Source organism: Bos taurus, chromosome 17, assembly GCF_002263795.3.
Source record: "Bos taurus isolate L1 Dominette 01449 registration number 42190680 breed Hereford chromosome 17, ARS-UCD2.0, whole genome shotgun sequence".
NCBI lineage: Eukaryota > Metazoa > Chordata > Mammalia > Artiodactyla > Bovidae > Bos > Bos taurus.
Genome location: NC_037344.1, coordinates 72,646,666 through 72,666,188, shown reverse-complemented (window position 1 = coordinate 72,666,188; position 19,523 = coordinate 72,646,666). Strand labels below are relative to the sequence as shown.

General features: G+C 58.4%; 1 protein-coding gene across 5 annotated transcripts in view; it reads left to right on the top strand.

Moving 5' to 3' along the window:
* HIRA (histone cell cycle regulator) overlaps positions 1-18,715 on the top strand; it is a 45,586-nt gene extending 26,871 nt beyond the window's left edge. For all 5 annotated transcript variants that reach the window (XM_024977884.2, XM_024977883.2, XM_024977882.2 and 2 more), the window contains 12 exons: positions 136-221; positions 7,834-8,025; positions 9,180-9,341; positions 11,062-11,266; positions 11,436-11,540; positions 12,620-12,768; positions 13,695-13,915; positions 14,027-14,132; positions 14,325-14,447; positions 14,653-14,816; positions 15,352-15,440; positions 17,932-18,715. In XM_024977884.2, the coding sequence (XP_024833652.1) occupies positions 136-221; positions 7,834-8,025; positions 9,180-9,341; positions 11,062-11,266; positions 11,436-11,540; positions 12,620-12,768; positions 13,695-13,915; positions 14,027-14,132; positions 14,325-14,447; positions 14,653-14,816; positions 15,352-15,440; positions 17,932-18,048 (1,719 nt within the window). In that variant the 3' untranslated portion in view covers positions 18,049-18,715. The remainder of the gene's footprint in view (positions 1-135; positions 222-7,833; positions 8,026-9,179; positions 9,342-11,061; positions 11,267-11,435; positions 11,541-12,619; positions 12,769-13,694; positions 13,916-14,026; positions 14,133-14,324; positions 14,448-14,652; positions 14,817-15,351; positions 15,441-17,931) is intronic.
* Positions 18,716-19,523: the final 808 nt, after the last annotated feature.

The window sequence follows — 19,523 nt, the reverse complement described above, 5'->3', positions numbered from 1 at the left end:
CACGTCCTGAACCAGGGGCTCCGACTGGTTGCGTCCAAAAGGCCGTCGCGTGGGGAGCTGGGCTCGCGTCCTTGCAGGCCTTGCCCACTCACAGGCACTGACGCGTCTCTTTGGTTTGTTTCTCTCCTTTGCCAGAACCTTTTGAAGAAGCAGGTTGAGACGCGGACCGCAGACGGTCGGAGGAGAATCACGCCTCTCTGCATAGCGCAGCTGGACACCGGGTACTCGCTCTCCCTGCACCTTCTCTGGGTGCTCTTCCTCTCTCCTTCCGCCGGGCAGCTCTCACTGCCCAGCCTTCACAGGCTCGTGGGCAGACGGGGGCAAGCTGAGCCCAGGTCCTCAGAGCCCCGCTCCCTGATGGCGCTGCAGGCGGGCTCGTGGAGGCGCCTCCGTGGCTCTGCTGTGTCCACGCAGCTGGCCCCACTTCGTTGAAGATGCCAGGGCGAGAGAAGTCAGTCCAGCCTTCTTCTGTCTCTTTTTACACTTTCGTAGCGTTCTCTTTCTCAGTAGGAAAAAACGTGCATGATACTGAAGGCCTGGTCACCCGCAGTCCAGTCTCAGAGTCAGTCACTGTTTCACTGTGCGGTCCGCGTCCTCCGTTTGTTCCTGGTTCTTGACCTTGTGTCCACTTTAATAACTGGTCCTCTGAAGCACTAGCTTGCAGAGGGTCCAGGTGCCAGCCTGTGAACGTGCCGTGCCTGACCTAGCCAGCCCCGTGCCTGGACGTGCGGTGTGTGCGGAGGGCTGCCTGTCCGTGCGTCTGAGCACCGCTCTTCCCTCTGTGCGCTTCCCAGAACCGGGCGTGCAGGGCGGGGCCCAGGCGGGCAGTGGACCCGGTGGGCGCCCGCTGCTGTCGTGGCCTCTGTGGTCGGGCTGGCTTTCGTGTTGGTCATTCTCCCCACAGTGAGGACTCGGAGGGCGAGTGTGAAGAACAGGTTGTGGACGAAGGTGACCCGCTCCCCTCCGCCCGTCTGCACGGGCACCGTGTGCAGCAGCGCTCTGCGCTCGCTCGCTCTCCTCCCGGGGCTGTTCTGAATGTCCCCCGAGGGCTGTGGAGACCCTCCTGGCGTCAGGTGTGCACGCACCAACCGGAACCAGCCTCCAGACTCCTCGCCCAGGGTGGCTTCTCTTGAAGGAGCCTTTTCCCCTGAACCTACCTGGGCACCGCCCCCACCCGCCTTTCTCAGGACCAGGTGAAGCCCAGCTTGTGCGGAGCCTGACCACCTCAGAGCCACAGGAGGGGGAGGGCTGTACGGATGGGAGACGAGGCTGGGGCTTCTGTCCTGTGAGTCCTGCTGAGGAGGCAGGGTGGTGCCTGAGCCAGCTTTCTGCCCTGGTGCAAGCGTTTCTTGCACCCGACTTAATGCTTTTGATTTTAACAACTTTCTTCTTTTGATGCGCATGTCAAAACAAGTAACAACAGACTAGATAATTATTAGCTTAACTAATCAAGAGAAAAGAGAGAGTGCAGATATTTAAAATGGAAAGAAGTAGGAAGCAATCACAGATAAAGAATAAACCAAAAGGGTGAAAGATACTTCTGTTGAACTCTGCAAATAAATCTGAAAATGGATTATTTTGAGGAAAACAAAAGTTACCGAAACTGAAGAAAATCCATACACATGAAATCTTATAGAAGAAACAGAGGACAATTGTCACAGAGGTGACCTACCAAAAGCCACCAGACTGAGACAACTTTGTGGGAAAATTCTAACAAAGTTTAAAGAACAAATCATTCTAATATCAGGTGGGTACAAATGTAATTTCAGTTTTGGATTGTGAATTTTAAATCCTTATAACTAGGCTCAAACACATGTTTATCAGTAAAAATAGGAACCGTCGCAATCAACAATTACATTTTTGCCGACAAGAAATAAGTAAGTTTATTCCTGTGACATAAAAACCCAACAAACTTCGGGATCCAACAAGCCTGGAAAGCGTCTTCTGCGTCCTGAACTTGGACAGCGTCCTCTGCGTCCTGCCGGCACGGAAGTGTTCTCCGTGCAGAGTGTCGTCGAGGCGCTTGGAGAAGTGCTGCTCACTTGGCGAGAGGTCGGGGGAATATGGGGATGAGGCAGAACTTGGTAACATCGCTTGTGCGCCATGCAGTCAAGTGCCGACACGGAGAAGAACTGGCCTTTTCTGTTGACCAGTGCCAGCTGCAGGCATCGCAGTGTTCAGTGCATCCCATTGATGTGCTGAACGTACTCCTCAGATGGAATGGTTGTGCTGAAATTCAGAAAGTTGTAGTGGTTCAGACCAGCAGCAGATCATCTAACTGTGACCATGACCTTTTTTGGGTGCAAGTTTGGTTTTGGGAAGCGCTTTGGAGCTTCCTCTCGGTCCGCCGACTGAACTGGTCATCGCCAGTTGTCGTATACAACCCATTTCCCACTTTTTGTCTCATGTCAGAACCCAGCCAAGAAATGGTTTATTGTTGTTTTGTAGAATAAGCAAAGATAACACTTGGAAGCGATGGTTTTTTGATTTCTGGTCAGCTCATGAGGCACGCGCTCATCGGCCTTTTTCACCTTTCCAGTTTGCTTCAAATGCTGAACAAGCGTAGAACGGTTGCAGTCGGGTCCTTGGACAGCTTCTCATGTGGCTCTAATAGGGTCAGCTTCAGTGACGCTCTCAGTTGACCTTGTCAGCTTCTGACGGCCGCCCCTTCACTCCTCTTCACGGTGCTCGTCTCCTTTGCAAAACTACTGCACCGTGCGTTTGTTTGCAGGTCCTGGGTCAAATGTGTTGTTGACGTTGTAAGTTGTCTCCACTGGTTTTACAGCCCATCTTGAAGTCAAATAAGAAAATCTCTCAAATTTGCTTTGTGTGTAACATCGTTTCCATAGTCTAAAATAAATGTAAAATACATAGCAAATAATAAGTCATTAACAAAAAGATAAAGTGAGAAATGGACAGTAAAATGATATATAACATAATCACATTTTATTTAGAATATATTCCAATATCAAGGCACAAATTTCAATAGTGCAAAACCACAATTATTTTTGCATCAACCTAATAATATTGAAAATACCTCTCGTGCTTAGAAAAAGAAGGAAAACTTGCAAAGTTTTTTTTTTAATGAACACTATATTGAAATTTCACAATCAAAATGTGACAGATACAGTAAATTTCTGATCAATCTCATTTCCAAATGTCAATGTAAAATCCTAAATTAACAAACTGAACCTTACAATGTGTTAAAATGCTAATACACTATAAATAAGTGAAGTTTATTTCAGGAAAGCGAGATGGTTCAGATGATTTGGGGAAACTTATTGTACTCCTACCTTTCAGTAGATCAAAGTAAATTTGGTCATCTCTGTAGACGCTTAAGAGGCATTTTTATTAAATCCAATATCATTCTTATTGAAAACTTAATTAAATAGGAATAGATGGGTGTTTATTAAACTTGATAAACTTATTTCAAATTAAATTTGAAAACCGAACAAATGTCTGCTCCTGTGACAGTAGTTTAACCTTCTTCTGGCGATGCCAGTTCACACAGTCAGACAAGAGAAAGAAGAAATTAGAAAGGAGGTGGCGAGTGTGCTGTTAGTCAAGGGTGGTGTGATCCGCGAGAGAGTCAACGGGAAAAGCTGCCACAGTCAGTCAGAGACCAGGCGCCTGGGACGGCCAGCGCGCGCCGCCGAGTAGCGCGGTTCCCTCTGGAAGGTGTGAAGGGAAGTCGTGTGAGCAGCACCGCACCTAGACTGTCACGAGCACAGGAGATCTTCATGGAGGAAAAAACTTAAACTCTACTGCCAGACCTAAAAGAAAATTCACAGAAACAGCTAGAAATGCACACCACTTCCTAGATAGGATGACTCAGTATCGTAAAGATGGCAGGTTTCTCTCAGCCTGTAAGCATGACAAATCACCACAGGAATTTTCAGCAAAAGACAAACTGATTCTGAAGTTTTCTCGAAAAGTACACAGGAGCGGCTGAAGTGTTCTGGAAAAGATTAATCAGGAGACTAGCCCCCCTGGAAATGAAAGCTTAGAAGCTGTAGTTACGGTCATGACCCACTTACACGTAGCAGAGCAGTGGGTACCGTGAAGAGTCAGGACAGACGCTCCCTGGAGACAGTGCAAGACTGCGCACAGTGGGCGGGAGAGGCTGGACGGCGCATGTACCTCAGTGCAGCCAGAGCACTCCCGCACGCTGAGCACGTAAATTAACTCGGCATGGCTTAGAGACTTGGACACACACAGCCACAGAGCCCCCAGAAGAGGACATAGGCCAGCATTCTCTGGCCTACGCTATACCAGCGTTGTCTTAAGGGAGCAGGAATAGCAACAAAAATAAACAAATGACTCTGTTTTTCCCAGTTATCATGGTGTGAGGAACCACAAGCAACAGAGTCTCCCATGACACCCTCTGTGAAGCGGTGCCCGGAGTCCTGCCCCCCTCTATGAAGCGGTGCCTGGAGTCCTGCCCGGGAACCAGCCAGAAGTGTTTGGAGGCGGGGGAGCTCCAGATCAGCCTGAAACTGCCCCTCAGAAGGACAGACGCTTCTCGGGCACCACCAGGCTCAAGTCCACTCCCCACCCCAGGCGCTCCGTGTGTGTCCTGGGGAACAGTAGCACTGCGAGGCAGCCACAGCTGTGGACACCCCCACGTGGACCTCGAGGTGCTGAGAAAACTCAGCAAGAACAAGACGCTGGCCAAGAAATATGAGGCCTTTGGGGGGCTTCCTGTGTGGCTCAGCTGATAAAGAATCCGCCTGTAATGTGGGAGACCTGGATTTGTTTCCTGGGTTGGGAAGATCCCTTGGAGAATGGAAAGGCTACCCACTCCCGTGTTCTGGCCTGGAGGATTCTATGGACTGTATAGTCCATGGAGTCGCAAAGAGTTGGGCACGACTGAGCGACTTTCACGTTCCGCATTCAACATTTGGCTTCAGAGTCTCTGATCAAGCAAATCCCACGAATCCTGGGCCCAGGCCTGAACAAGGCTGGCCAGTTCCCTCCCTTGCTGACCCACAATGCAAACGTGGTGGCCAAAGTTGATGAAGTGGAGTTCACGATCGATTTCCAGATGAAGAAGGTGCCGTGTCTGGCAGTGGCTGTCAGCCAAGTGAAGATGACAGATGTCGAGCTGTGTACATCCACCTGGCCGTCATCTTCCTGGTGTCATTGCTCAGGAAGAATGGACAGAACGTCAGGGCCTCGCACAGTAAGAGCACCGTAGGCGAGCCCCCATGTCTGTACTAAGGCCCAGCTTGATAAACCAAAAAAGATAACAAGCAAATGAGATCTAATCAAACTCACACCTCAAAGGAAACCATGCACAGATGAAAAGACAGTGTGTGGACTGGGAGGAAACACGCACAGACAACACAGCCACCGAGGGCTTAATCTCCAACATGCACCAACAGCTCATGCAGCTCGGGTTTAAAAATCCAAACGTGGGCAGAAGACCTGGGTAGACATTTCTCCAGAAAAGACACAGATGGCCAACAGGCATGTGGAAAGACGCGCAGCATCACTAATTGTTAGAGAAATGCAAATCTAAACCACAGTGAGTGAGCACCTCACACTGGTCCAAATGGCCGTCACTAAGAAGTCTGCAAGTAGCCAACGTTGGAGAAGGTGTGGAGAAAAGGGAGCCCTCCTGCACGGGGGTGGGAAGGCCAGTCGGTGCAGCCACGGTGAAAGGCAGTGAGGCGGTTCCTCAGTGGCCCAGCGAGCTCACTCTGGGCACGTACCTGGAGAAAGCTGTCGTTCAAAAGGGAATGCACCCCAGTGTTGACTGCAGCACCGTCTACACTAACCAAGCCGTGGAAAGAAGCTGCATGCCCATCAACAGATGGATGTGTGAAGATGCAGTATATTCATACAACGGAATACTACTCAGCCATATAAAAGCGAAAGAACGCCATTTACAGCAACATGGAACGACCTAGAGGGTATCAAGGTACATGACGTGAGTCACAGACATGCCAGATGACGCCACTCACGTGTGGAATCTAAAACATGACGCAAATGAACGGATCTGCAAACAGACAGGTTGCGGGGTGGAGAACAGGTGTGGCTGCTGAGCAGAGGGCGTGGGGGGTGTCGTGGGGGCTTGTGGGTTAGCAAGTGCAACGGCTACATCTGGGATGGGTACTCTTGCACAGGAGGCTATACTCAATACCCTGTGATAAAGCAAACGGAAGAGAACGTATGTACATGTGTAACTGAGTCACTCCGCTGTATAGCAGAGACAAACACGACAGAGTAAGTCAGTTACACTTCAGTAGGATAAACTGTTTTAAAAACACGGAGCCCTATCTTTCAACTTACAGTTTTGCACAGCTCAGAAACTTTTCAGAGAGTAGCATTCTGAACATTTCAGGTTTTTTTTTTTAATGACCTCAGAGGTAAAAAAATCTTTCCTACAAATTACACAAAAGTTAAACCCCACAAATACAACGTTTTTTGCAAGAAAAATTACATGGTAAGTAGTCAAAACACAACATCCTGGGGAAAATATTTCCTGTCCATACAGGAATTGTTAAAAATATGGTAAGTAGATCTTAGTAATATAGACCAGTAATCAGATAGAATAAGGTCTTAATGTGGGTCAAGACTTGCTGTTAAATGTCTTAGCATGACCGATCTCAGAGCACTGATTACAGTAGTAATGTTAAAATTACAGATGTGGTTGGCTGGCTGGCCACGAGATTTACACTCATGTGGGCAGAGACCATGGCCGTCTTCTTCACCACCGTATTCCCAGCATTGGGCACACAGTTGCTACTCAATACATATTGACGGGATGAAAAAAAAAAAAAATAGAAAAATGGATGACAGAAATGAGCAAACAGTTCACAGAAAAAGAGTGTCAGATATTTCTAGATTAAAAATTTTCAACCCTGCATCAAAATAATTGTAAATTAAACCCTGATGCTGGGAAAGTCTGAAGGCAGGAGGAGAAGGGATGACGGATGAGATGGTTGGATGGCGTTGTCGATTCAACAGACACGAGTTTGAGCAAACTCCAGGAGATAGTGAAGGACAGGAAGCCTGGCATGCTGCAGTCCGTGGGGCTGGACAGGACTGAGCGACTGCACAGTAAGAAACCTGTAGTAACGTACCACTTTGATCTCAGATAGTCAGAGGAGAAGAAGTTTATAAAACCGGTGGTGAGTGTGTGCAAAAATGGGCAGCCATACACAGCTTGTGAGGTAGACCTCACAGCAGGACCCCGAGGACGGTTTATCCAGAACCGTCTGTGCACGTCCCACTTTTCCTTCTGGGAATTTATCCCCCGTAGCACGTGAAGTCAAGCTGGGGCGACAGTTAAAACAGCAGGCGTGCCTGTGTTTTCCGTGTGCCGTCCTTGGCACGTGCTCTGGGGGTGCGTTAGTCCAGACAGCGGCCCCATGGGGAGGGCGGGCGAGGCATCCGAGGGCCCTCTGCAGAGCCCTGCAGTGCGTCACAGCAACGCCAGGAGACCGAGACCATTGGCCGTTCCTCGAAAGAGGCTGGTCTAGGCCGTCAGGCCGCCACCACGGCAGGGAGGCCCCTGTGCCCTGTTTCCCAGCCCCGAGACATGCTTGCTGGGTTAACCCTCAGGCCAGGGTGCATCTTAAAATCAGAGGCGTCTGACAGCTAACGGTTGCGATTTTTCTCTTAGTGGCACATAAAGTGCCAGTTCACTTGGTTCCAACTGAGTGTAGTGTACAAAGTGGTTTTACTTTCTTTTCTACTTCTTTGTCACTTGTATGAAAACCGCCCCAAAAGTGCATCGCCCCTGGGCCAGACACCGGGGTGTCGAGGCTGTGAAAGTATGCGGCACAGCGCCTGCAGACTGGCTGACTCTCCCCTTCTCGGTGACAGGGACTTCTCCACGGCCTTCTTCAACAGCATCCCGCTCTCGGGCTCCCTGGCGGGCCCCATGCTCAGCTCCCACAGCGGCCCACAGCTGCTCCCACTGGACCCCGGCACGCCCATCCCCTTCAGCTCCTCGAAGCCTTCCACCGAGCCAGCGGCTGGCACCCGGCCTGTGGGCGACGCTGCCAGTAAGGACGGGTGAGTCCATGGGGCCAGGGGCAGGTCCCGGGGATGCTGGGCGGCCTCAGGTGAAGAGAGGAACGGGCTGGGTTTCAGATGGGGGCCCGCTCAGAAGAGGAGTCAGTGCTTAGGGTCCAAGGGCTCCGAGTCGGCAGCCACAGGGCCAGCCCTGCTTCAGCCAGTCTGCTCGTGTCCCCCCAGCCCGGCTCCCCCACACTCAGCATGCGTCTGCTGGGGGCACCCACGGCCCACTGCCTGGACGCCACGCTGGCCGTGGGGAAGGAGCAGAAGAGCGTGACTGAGGAGCCGGTCCCCTGAGGGCCTTGCCAGGCAGGTCTCCAGAAGTACCTCTTCTAGGCTGAGCCAGGCCACAGGGTCACGGCCACAAGAGCAGAGCCCCAAACCCCTGAGGAGGGGCGTGGGGCGCGGGATGAAAGGTTGGCTTTTCCCTGGTGCGGACACAGGCCAGGACTCCCACCCGGGAGGTGCCCAGACCCAGCTGCTGCCCTGGCCTGTGCCTGACAGTTGTGGTGACTCCAGGGCCTGCGTTACTACAGCCTCTGCCACGGTCGCGGCCCGGGAGGGAGCACGCGTGGGTCCACCAGGCCCCTCAGGAAGCCTGGGGAAGGGCAGGGTGCTGGGCCTGCACGAGGTCCTGGGAGACCTGCAGGTCTGGCCCAGGTCAGCCCAGAGGAGGCCCCACGGCTTCGGACCAGCATGTGGGACGTGCCTGGACCTGGGGTGGTGGGGGGCGCTGGACCGTACCCCCGAGGCGCGCGGAGCCGCCCAGGTGCCGTGCTTGGCCAAGGAAGCGGCAGGAGGGGATGGTGGCTTCGGGACCCCATGCACTTCTGGTTAGACCTGTGGGCAGAGCAGGCTGGGGTGGAGACAGGCCCGAGGTGAGGAAGGGCCTGTGGAGCCCCCGTCCCGGCCTTGTGCCCCAGCAGCTCTCGGAACGTGCAGAGGGGCATGCCAGGCGTTTGCTCACAGCCTTGCAGATGCCAGGCGCCGGGGGGCTGCCTTCCAGAGGTAGTATATGGGGGTGTTGAAGTCAGGGAAGTCGTTTATGGAAGTCTAATGTTCGTGCCTGGCTCCTTGGCTCCACGGCACACAGAGCCCAGACTCCCGGCCCTGCTGGTTGTGTGACGTGGCCTTCCCTCCACTCACCCCAGCGTGAACACGGCCACTGCTCCCACCACCCCGTCCCCCTCCGTCCTGACAACCCCGTCCAAGATCGAACCTATGAAGGCGTTCGACTCCCGGTTCACGGAGCGCTCCAAAGCCACGCCGGGGACACCTGCCTTGGCCAGCACGACCCCGACAGCCGCAGAAAGGTAGGTGGTGGCTGTGTGGGCCCCGGAGACGGGGGTGGGTGGGTTCCAGCCTCTCGTGCCGGCTTCCTGCTCACTCACCAGCCAGGAGGTCGGGAGCCGAGACAGAGTGAGGGACTGGAGGCCTCTGAGTCCCCACAGTGCGTCCTTACCTCCCCGAGGACAGGCAGCAACCCCCCGGGCGCCAGGACCCTGCTGAACCGGCTGCCTGAGCGTTCCAGCCTCTGCAACTAGCCTGGAGCCTCTCTGCCCCCAGGGAGACCTCACAGCGAGCCCGCTGAGGCACAGAGCTCACTGCTCGGTCCAGCGAGTCAAGGGCTGGGGGGGGTGTGAGCGGGGCCAGGCCACCTTCCTTGGCACAGGCCAGGGGCGCCAGTCCCTTCCTGGAGCTGTGTCCTCTTCAGCACGTCAGGGACAGGGGCCCGAGACCTGCAGGAGCCCCTCGGCCGGCCGGTGCCCAGAGAAGGCAGCAGCTGTGGCGAGACCCGTCCTTGCCGTGGACGGCGTTGTGGAGCTGGAGCACCTGTGCTGCCCTGGGGCTGAACCAAACGTGGAACCAGCGTGTCTGGGCAGGGCTCACTCTCGGGGAAGGGCGTGGGGCACTGTCGTGCAGGCCAGCGTGGCCTCTGACCTTGGTGTGCAGTCAGCAGGGTGGCGGATCTGCAGCGTCCTGCGGCTGAGTGCTCCGGAAAGCTGGGGAGATGACTCGCGTGTCCCTAAGCAGAGAGTGACGGGTGCTGAGGTGCCACCCACCCCCGGACCTTAAACAGGGAGTGAGGGGCGCCGAGGTGCCTCCCAGCCCCGGACCCTAAACAGGGAGTGAGGGGCCCCGAGGTGCCGTCCACCCCCAGACCCTAAACGGAGTGAGGGGCACCTAGGTGCCTCCCAGCCCCGGACCCTAAACAGGGAGTGAGGGGCGCCGAGGTGCCGCCCACTCCCGTACGCGGGAGGGTGACCCGGGCCCCGAGGCCGCCAGGCTGGCTCCCTTGGGAGCCGTCATCCCGTCCCTTACAGCCTTCTAGACGCTCACAGTCCCAGCAGGGCCTGCGGGGTGAGGCGTCACGCCCACCATCCTCCCCTCCCCCTTGATAGCAGCAGAGAATATGAGAGTCCACAGCCCAGACACATGGGAGGAAGTGCCAGTGAGCGCACGCGCCCGCAGGGGCCTCCAGCCTGCACACGGCGGGGGCCCCTCCCGCGCAGCCCGCCCCAGGGGTTCCCCTGCTCCCAGCATGGCCCCAGCCTCCGTACTGTGCCCGTAGCGTGCCGTTTCCAAAAGGTGTCATCAGACCCGCACGGCAGAGCCTTTTCACCTGGCTTGCTTTCTCTTGATAATATGCCTAAGGTTCCTCCACACCTTTCGTGACTCGATAGCTTCCTTCTTTCTTTTTAAGCGTGTGTTCATCGTGCGTAGTTCTGGTTGCACGGGGCCCTCATTGCTCTGGCTGCGGCTGACGGGCTCCTTGCGTTGCAGTGGCCTCTGGTTGCGGAGCACGCGCTCTAGGCGCGCGGGCTCAGTTGCCCCTGCGGCTCGTGGGGTCCTCCTAGAGCAGGGGTTAAACCCGTGCCCCCTGCGTTCCCAGGTGGACTCCCAGCCACTGGACCACAAGCAAAGCCCTCTCCTAACTTGCTTCATTTGTCGGCTTTCGGGGACGAGTAGGGATTCGATTGGCTACCCTGCAGCTAGCGGTCCCGGGGAAACACCGCGGTGCATGTCGTGCAGGTTGAGAGAGCAGAGCCTGGTGAAGGAGCTGCGGCCCCGCGACGTCCTGGAGAGCAGCAGCGACAGCGATGAGAAGGCGCCTGCAGCCAAGCCCTCCTCGCTGCCCAAGCGCAAGCTGGAGCTGGAGGGGGAGGCCGTGGAGAAGAAGAAGAAGGGGCGGCCACGCAAGGACGCGCGGCTCCTGCCCATGTCCCTGTCCATGCAGGTGAGGCTGGCGGTGGGCGCCTCCGGGCCTGGGCCGCCCCACCCCCCGGAGTCCTCGAGCCCCCAGGGCAGCTGCCTCATGCCCACAGCACCTGCCTCTGTGGCGCGCGTCTGCCCTGCGGTCCTCAGAGAGGAGAAGCCGGGGCTCAGGGACGCCTCTGCTCTTGCAGTCGCCCGCCGCCCTGACCGCCGAGAAGGACACTGTGTGTGTGTCCGTCCCAGCACCCGCGCTGAAGCTGCCAATGCCAGGCCCCCAGAGAGCCTTCACCCTCCAGGTGAGCTTGCCCTGGGCCGCGAGCCTGCAGCTGTCACAGACTCGGGCTGCTTCCATGCGGCCCCCTCACCTTCAGGGGCACTGTGGCTGATCCGAGCAGCCACCCAGTCTTACGGAGCAGCTAGCCTCTTTGGGGACCCTGCACCTCCCCCGTGGCCTGTCCTCCAAGGCCTGCTGCCCCCCTGGGCGCCCAGCTCCTTAAGACCCACCCCAGGGGTCCCTTCTCCCAGAAGCCTCCTCAGTCTTGGCCCTGGGCCTTGGGCTCAGTGCCTGGGGCGCCAACCCGCCTGCGGGCCTGCCCACGTCGCAGCCCCCGGCACAGGTGGCCGTGAGGGGGAGTGAGGTCTGTTCTCAGCACACACCTGGGGCTGGTGGTCCTCCCCAGAGGCCCCGGCCTCACACGCCGTACCCTCACCCTGGGGACCCCCATGCCAGTGGGGCATGCTGCCCTGCCCAGGCTGCCCTCGGGGTCTCCAGGTGGGGCCCCCGGTTCTTTCCATGAGTGGCTGGTCCCCCACCCCGGGGCCTTCCCCGTAGTGCCAGGTGGGTCTGTACTTGGTTTCCGGGGGCCTGGCCAGCCCTCCACCCAGCCCAGCTGCTGGGGCCTCCCAAGTGCTGGTGCTCCTGTCTGCCCGTCTGGAGCCGATGCCAACCCGCACCGTCTCCCCACACTCACCTGGAGGGACAGCGGGCTCTCGCAAGCACGCTGGGCACCTTGGGCGTCCCAGACCTCCTCCAGGAGCCGACCCGCCTCCGTGCCTGCCACACCCCACAGCTGTTGAAGGCTACGTCCCCCAGCTCTGCTCTTGAGCCAGGCCTTCCCGCGCTTCATTTTCTTGGCCAGTCGCCTGTGGCCCTGCGTCCCCTCTCCTGAGTGGGGGTGGCGGGATCGAGAGGCTTCAGTCTTCAGCTCTGGCCCAGCGTGTCCACTCCACAGGTGGAGGCCCGGCGGCCACCCGCTCCCAGCACCTGTCCTCGTGACCACCCCTCCTGACCCCCCACTCGGTGGTGGCAGCTCTGTCTGCCCCAGGGCCCGCGTCTGAGGCCAGCTCCACTGAAGATTTGTCTTGCCTACTCCAGGTGAGCTCCGACCCCTCCATGTACATCGAGGTGGAGAACGAGGTGACGGCCGGCGGGGGCCTGAAGCTGAGCCGCCTGAAGTGCAGCCGTGAGGGGAAGGAGTGGGAGACGGTGCTCCCCGGCCGCATCCTCACGGCCGCCGGCAGCGGGTAAGGGCAGGGCCTTACCCCAGGGCACACAGGGCGGCCCCTGCACTGCGCCCAGCCTGCCGTGTCCCTGGGCTCCCCCGAAGGTGGCGCTGCCCCCCGCTTGCTTCAGGAGGGGAACCCTGCCCCAGGCGTTGTGGCCAGACTCCTGCCGGCCGTGCGCAGGTCGCACTGCCTGCCTCTGACCGTCGCCGGCTGCTTCTCTGGACCCAGTTTTTGTGCAGGGAAGCAAAGCTTTCTGACGGTCTTCCCAGTCCCCAGGCCAGCGCTTTCCAGGTCCTGCCCTTCGAGGGGAGCTCTACTCGGGGCTCAGCCCCACAGTGTTCCCACAGGCTCCAGGGCTGCTGGAGGGGACCCGCACTCACTTCCTGTGGAGGGAGGGCCCATCAGAGCCGTACACGCTCCCTCACAAACACGCTCGTCCGGCAGGCCTGGGCGACGCCCTCACAGGTGTCTGCGGCCCCCCCCTGCTGCACTCCCCCCTGGCTCTGGTCCGAGGCTGGCAGGGCGGGGGTGTCAGCATGGCCTCCCCGGTGACTAGAGGCTACTGCAGAGTGGCCAAGTGGCCAGCCAGGCCCTGGCAGAGTGCGCAGTTCTGCCGCCCGCGGCCGCTCCTTGGCCTGAGGTGGGGGCCCCACTGGGAGCAGAGCCTGCAGCGCCAGGCACAGCCCAGGGCCCCTGTGGCCACCTGGAGGAGGGGTCATGACAGTGCCCATGGTCCGCACCCCCCCTGCCCCACCCCAGCCTGTCTGGGCAGAGCCCTTCGGGGCCGCTCTGGCTCGTCTTGGCCGGGACATGGGCGCTCGCTGTCTGGGCGCTGGTCCTTGGACACCTGCTCCTAGGGCAGCTCGTGTGAGCCCAGGACAGCCCGGGCGGCCTGGGGAGAGGAGCCGGCCCAGCAGGCCCCTGACGCCCGCCCCCGCCCCCAGGGACGTGGTGTGCGTCGCCTGTGAGAAGCGGATGCTGTCGGTATTCTCCGCCTGCGGCCGCCGCCTCCTGCCCCCCATCTTGCTGCCGTCCCCCATCTCCACCCTGCACTGCACCGGCCCCTACGTCATGGCGCTCACCGCCGCCGCCACGCTGTCCGTCTGGGACGTGCACAGGCAGGAGGTGGTGGTGAAGGAGGAGTCGCTCCACTCCATCCTGGCAGGTGTGCGCGGGGCCCTCAGGACTGGGGGCGGCCCTGCCGGCCGGGCGACGAGCAGGCTGTGGGCCCCGCTGCCGAGCGAGGCACACGGGAACCTTCCACGTGTCTCCCCAGGAAGCAACATGACGGTGTCCCAGGTCTTGCTGACGCAGCACGGGATCCCCGTGATGAACCTGTCGGACGGCAAGGCCTACTGCTTCAGCCCATCGCTGTCCGCGTGGTGAGCGCGCCGCCCCGGGGCCTGCGCAGGCCTGCGCTCCTGCGTCTGCTCTCTGGGGTCCCGTCCGGGGGGCACCTGAGCGTTCCTGGGCTTGTCTGCCGGCATTTCCGGCCTGGCCTCTGGCCAGCACCTGTGTCAGGAAGCCCCTGCGAGCGTGCAGGGCGCCCGCCCACACTGCCCCTGTGTCCCCAGGAACCTGGTCTCTGACAAGCAGGACTCGCTGGCGCAGTGTGCGGACTTCAGGAGCAGCCTGCCGCCCCAGGACGCCATGCTGTGCTCCGGACCCTTAGCCATAGTCCAGGGCCGCGCCTCCACGTAGGTGCTGGGCGAGGGCGGCTGTGCTCATGCGGTCCCTGCCAGGCCCACCCTGGACTGCCGTCTGCCCTGCAGGCGGGCTCTGTCTCAGGGAGCAGGCGCATGGCCCTGTCGCTCGAGAGGCAGGCAGTGGGCTTGCTGGGCAGTGCGGAGCAGGGCCTGGGGTCCACTGGCCGAGAGCCTGCTGACCGTGCTCTGCCTGCAGCTCGGGGCGGCAGGCAGCCCGGCTCTTCTCCGTGCCTCACGTGGTGCAGCAGGAGACCACCCTGGCCTACCTGGAGAGCCAGGTCGCCGCGGCGCTCACCCTGCGTTCCAGCCACGAGTACCGCCATTGGCTGCTCCTGTACGCGCGGTACCTCGTGAATGAAGGTGAGCCCTGGCCCCCGGGCCCCGCCCCAGCCAGACGTCCCAAGGGCCCACAGCCTGCTCAGCAAGGTGGCGGCCCCGCCGGCATCCAGCCCTGCTGTGAGCAGAAAGGCTGGGGCAGGGTACACGTGGAGGTTATTCCCGGAAGCCTCCGCGCCCCCCGCCCCTCGGAGCCCCGTAGGCCCGCAGCTATCTCCCTCCTTCGGGCCCCTCCCGTCCAGCAGCTGCATGGTCCTCAGCCCAGCTCTCCAGGGCCGTCCATGTCTCTGCCCCAGGACCCCTGTCCCCTGACCCGCGCCTGCCCCCCTCCCCTCTCCAGCAGAGCCCCTGCCCACCCCTCCTCCCGCAGCCCCGCCCATGCCGGAACGCGCTTGTGTCCAGGGAGAGGGCAGGTCGGGGCCAGAGCCGAGACAGCAGGCCGCAGGAGGTGGTGCACGGAGCGGTGGTCCCTTGGGCTCTGCGTTCGTGGTGATTTAGCTTGGGCTCGGCTTTCTGGCCTTCTGTGACGTGTGCCTGGTTCTGTGTTTTCTGTAACTAGGGTTTGAATACCGACTCCGGGAAATATGCAAGGACCTCCTGGGGCCGGTTCACACGTCCACCGGAAGCCAGTGGGAATCCACGGTGGTGGTAGGTGCAGCTCTCCCACCTCTGCAGGAAGGTGGGGCTGAGGCCTGAGCCAGGGTGCTGTGAGAGCTTCCTGGTACCCCTCTCCACCACGGGGCCCAGCCTCAGTGAGGGCACGATGCCCACCCGTCCTGGCGGAGGCCCTCACAGCACAACCACGGGGGCCTCTGCCCTGCGTCTGTCAGCAGTGAGGCGCCGTCTGGTCTGGCGGAGCTGGGCGAGTGAGCCACTGAGTGCGGGGTGGGGCGGGGGGGGGGGGGGCACCCGGGGGGTCTGCTGGTGGGGGTGGCAGGGCACCAGCTGGGCCCTGGAGGCTGCCATGGCCGGAACACTGTCAGCAGAGCGGGGTGTGACCTGAGGGCAGGGAGTGGATCCTGCAGAGGCCGCGCTGCATGGCCTGCAGGATCTGAGTTCCCTGACCAGGGATCAAACCTGAGCCCCTGCATTGGAAGTGCAGAGTCCCCACCACTGGACCGCCAGGAAAGTCCCAGCATTCTTCTGAATTGACGCCTTTTTAAAAAAAATATTTCTCCTGTCTCTTTGTCTGGATGTTGGGGGCGGGGTGGGGGTGAGTTGAGTGTGAGCCCTCCGCCTTCTTGCTGAGTTTCTCGGTGAGAATCGGCCGTTCCCATGGAACTGGTGCCCAGGAGGTGAGGCAGCTGGAGGGTGCTGCCCGCGATGGTGTGGGGGCCACGGGCCCCTGGAGGCTTCCTTTGGACAACATCATCTCACGTGTTTAAGAGCCACTTGTATTTCCTGTTGGAATACTTGGGTGTCATTTGTTTTTCTTATTGGTTTGCAACAGCTCTTTATATATTGGGAAGTGAGTGATATAAGCTCCCAGTGCACCTCGGGGACCCCAGGTTTCTTGCCGTCAGAGATCAGAGCTCCACGTGTACGGGGTGGTGATTGGGGGTGGTGGAGCAGACAATAAGCAGAGGGTGGGCACGGAGCAGCCGCCCTCCGGGGCCTGAGCTGTCCTGCCAGGCCCTCTAGGGAAGCCTCATCCATTGAGGTCTCCGTCTCAGGACCTGTGTCCCTGACCGGAAAAGTGGCCATAAGCTGTGTCTGGCTGCTGCCCAAGACGGTTGGGGGGTGGGGGGCGGTGGTGCAGCATGTGCTGGGGATCTTTGTACACACTCTGCAGTGATGGTTTTTGTCACAAAGTCTACATTAGTTGATAATTGTAAAATACTGCACTTATTATTTAGCAACATATCTTTCTCCATCTTTAACTTTCAGCCTTTCTGTGTACCCGTCTGTGTATTTCTTGCCAGCATTGGTGTGGCCAGCTTTTGTATGATCTGACAGGCTGTTTTTATCACCTAGTTCAAGCCATTCGTGTCTCTTGTTTTCTTATGTGTATGTTCGTATTGAAGACGTATTAAAGCATCAGCTTTAGCAAGATAATACGCCTTGTACCATCACTCCTCTCACTTTGAGTATTTCCCCTAAAACATTTTCAGAGTGGATCTTTCCTGGGGTAACCCTTCTGAGGTGTTACAAGCCTGAATGAAACATTTTTTATGATAATCTCTTATGTGAATAACTGTTTAGCTGGATTAAAAAGTAGGCAAGGCTTTTTCCAGAGTATTAAAAATACCAGGGATTTCCCTGGAAGTCTGGTAGTTAGGACTCCATGCGGGCCCAGGTTTAATCCCTGCTCGGGAACCAAGATATCGCGAACTATGTGGTTAAAAAAAAAAAAAAAAAAAACTTTATTGTGAATCTTGGCATGTTTTCCTTTATAGGTAATATGTTCTTAGTCTTTGGAAATATTTAGAATTTTTCCGCCATTTATCTGAAAGTGTTGTGTCTTATTCCAACGTGTCTGCTTATCAGCTTTTCCGCGTTACCTGATCAGCCCTCAGTGGGGCCTTTCAGCCTTTAACTGTGTTAAATGTACCCATGTTTTTTCTTCAACTATCTGTGTCTCCTGTGGAACCTGTTACGTGGATGCCGGGCTGTGTGCTGGCGTCCACAGGCCTCTGTGGGCAGTGGTGCCCCGCTCCCCTGCAACACCCGGGCCTCCTCTTGCAGTGGTCAGCACTGCCCGCTGGGGTTCTCCGTTCTCAGCAGCCGTGCTCCTCGGAGATCTGTGGACGGAGACCCCGCCTGGCAGTGCACGTCGCTCGAGGGCCAGGGCAGACGTGGTGCTCGTGCACTGGGAGCAGGAGCGGTGTAGGAAGTGCTGAAGGCAGAGACCCCGGAACGTGAGGCCAAGGCCCCTCCTCTGCCTGGGCTTGACCCTGGGCCCCTGGAGAGCTGCCCCTCCAGGGGCCCCGCCCTGGCAGCCATCCCGCCTGGAAGGCCAGGCTCCTCTGGCCACTGACTAGTGAGTGCAGAGACCAGCGGTGCCCGAGCCAGCAGCCACAGGGGGCCCAGACGAGCAGGACCTCCTGGGACACCCCCGCACCTGCTGCTCCGCGCCTCTGTTCAGCCGCCCCACCTCCCGGTGAGATGGCTCCCTCAGCCGCCTTTCCTGTGCCCGCAGGGTCTGCGCAAGCGGGACCTGCTAAAGGAGCTGCTGCCGGTCATCGGGCAGAACCTCCGCTTCCAGCGCCTGTTCACCGAGTGCCAGGAGCAGCTGGACCTCTTGCGGGACAAGTAGCCTGCCCGCCTGCCCCCACCGCAAGGCCCACGGCTGCCCTCGCTGGGCTCCAGGGACACCGAGACCGCGGGAGGCGGGCCATCGCACACAGAGCCACGTCCCAGGCTGCTGCCCCCACAGAGGGGGTGGCCCTGCCCGCAGTGCCCCCGCCCTCCAGGCCCGAAGCGGAGCTGGGCTCTGCCTGCGGCCCCGGGGCCAGCACGGCCTGCCTGGGCCTGCCATCTCCAGCACGGCCGCAGCCGGAACCAGGCCCGCCACCATGGGGCGCGCCAGGCTGCTTCAGCTACAATGAATGAGCCATTGTGAAGAGAGAGCCCCAGGACGCACGCGGATTATGTGGTCAGTAAACTGACCTGAGACCTATGTAAAAGGAAAGCCTATTCCAGCACATGGACTATTTTTGTACTAGAATTTGCTAACTTGTAAAATGGCCAATAATCAGGATTTCCCTATAAGTCACTTGGACGTTGGTCACTTGTAGGAAATTTAAACTCTAATTATGACGGCTACATTGAAAAACAATTGTACTGAAATTAATTTGTCTATCTTCATTTGGTTTTAATTTTTAAATGTTTGTAAAAAGAGACTTGTTTTTTGGGGGATGGGGCAGAGGGTGGGTGATTTCTTTTGTAAGTGTAAAATAAATGGACACGCATTGGATACCAAACGCTCCTGACTCCCCCAGCCTTTTCCTTCCAACTCCCAGGCCCTGCCCGCACCGTGGACCCCTGTCCTGAAATGGGCAGTGATGACGCGGCACAGCCAGAAAGGGGTCCGTGGTGTCACCTGACCCTCGGCCCCTCCATGCGAAGCGTCGCGTAGCATCTCATGAGCTGGCGGGCCGGCCCATCCACATCTCCCAGGCCAGCTGCAGAGGTCCTGGGTTCTGTCTGCAGGCACCACGGAAATCAGGAAACACAGACATCAGGGTTTTCTTAGGCGGCACGCCCAGCGCTGACCAACAGGAGGAGACGGCTGAAATCACAGAGACTGGCGGCCTGCTGAGGGCTGAGCACCTCCTTCCCTGGTGCCACACCCCGTCCGTACCTCCGTGTCTGTCCGTGCTCGCGTCGGGAAAGCAGGCCTGATGGTTCTGGCCACTGACATCCCACCTGGCTGCTTCCCCGCCGGGTGGTCATCCCATTGTCTCACTGGGAAGTCATGTGGCTGAAGAGAAGCAGGCACGCATGCGTGCCCGATAAAGCCGGCATACACACTGCACTTGGGCAAGGGCGCCCCAGAAGCCAGGCTGCGGGAGTCACAGGACGCACATGGCCTGAGAACGCCTGCCTGGGACCCAGACCAGCAAAGACCTGGGCCTCCCTCTCGAGCCTGCCAAAGGGAGACGAGGTTAAGAAGACGCACATGCTTGTGAGGACTGGCCAGGGTCGTGGAGGCAAAGTCGCAGCACTTCACACACGTTCCCTCGAAGAATCCTTGACAGTCAGAGTTATATTGACAACCACTGGTCAGAT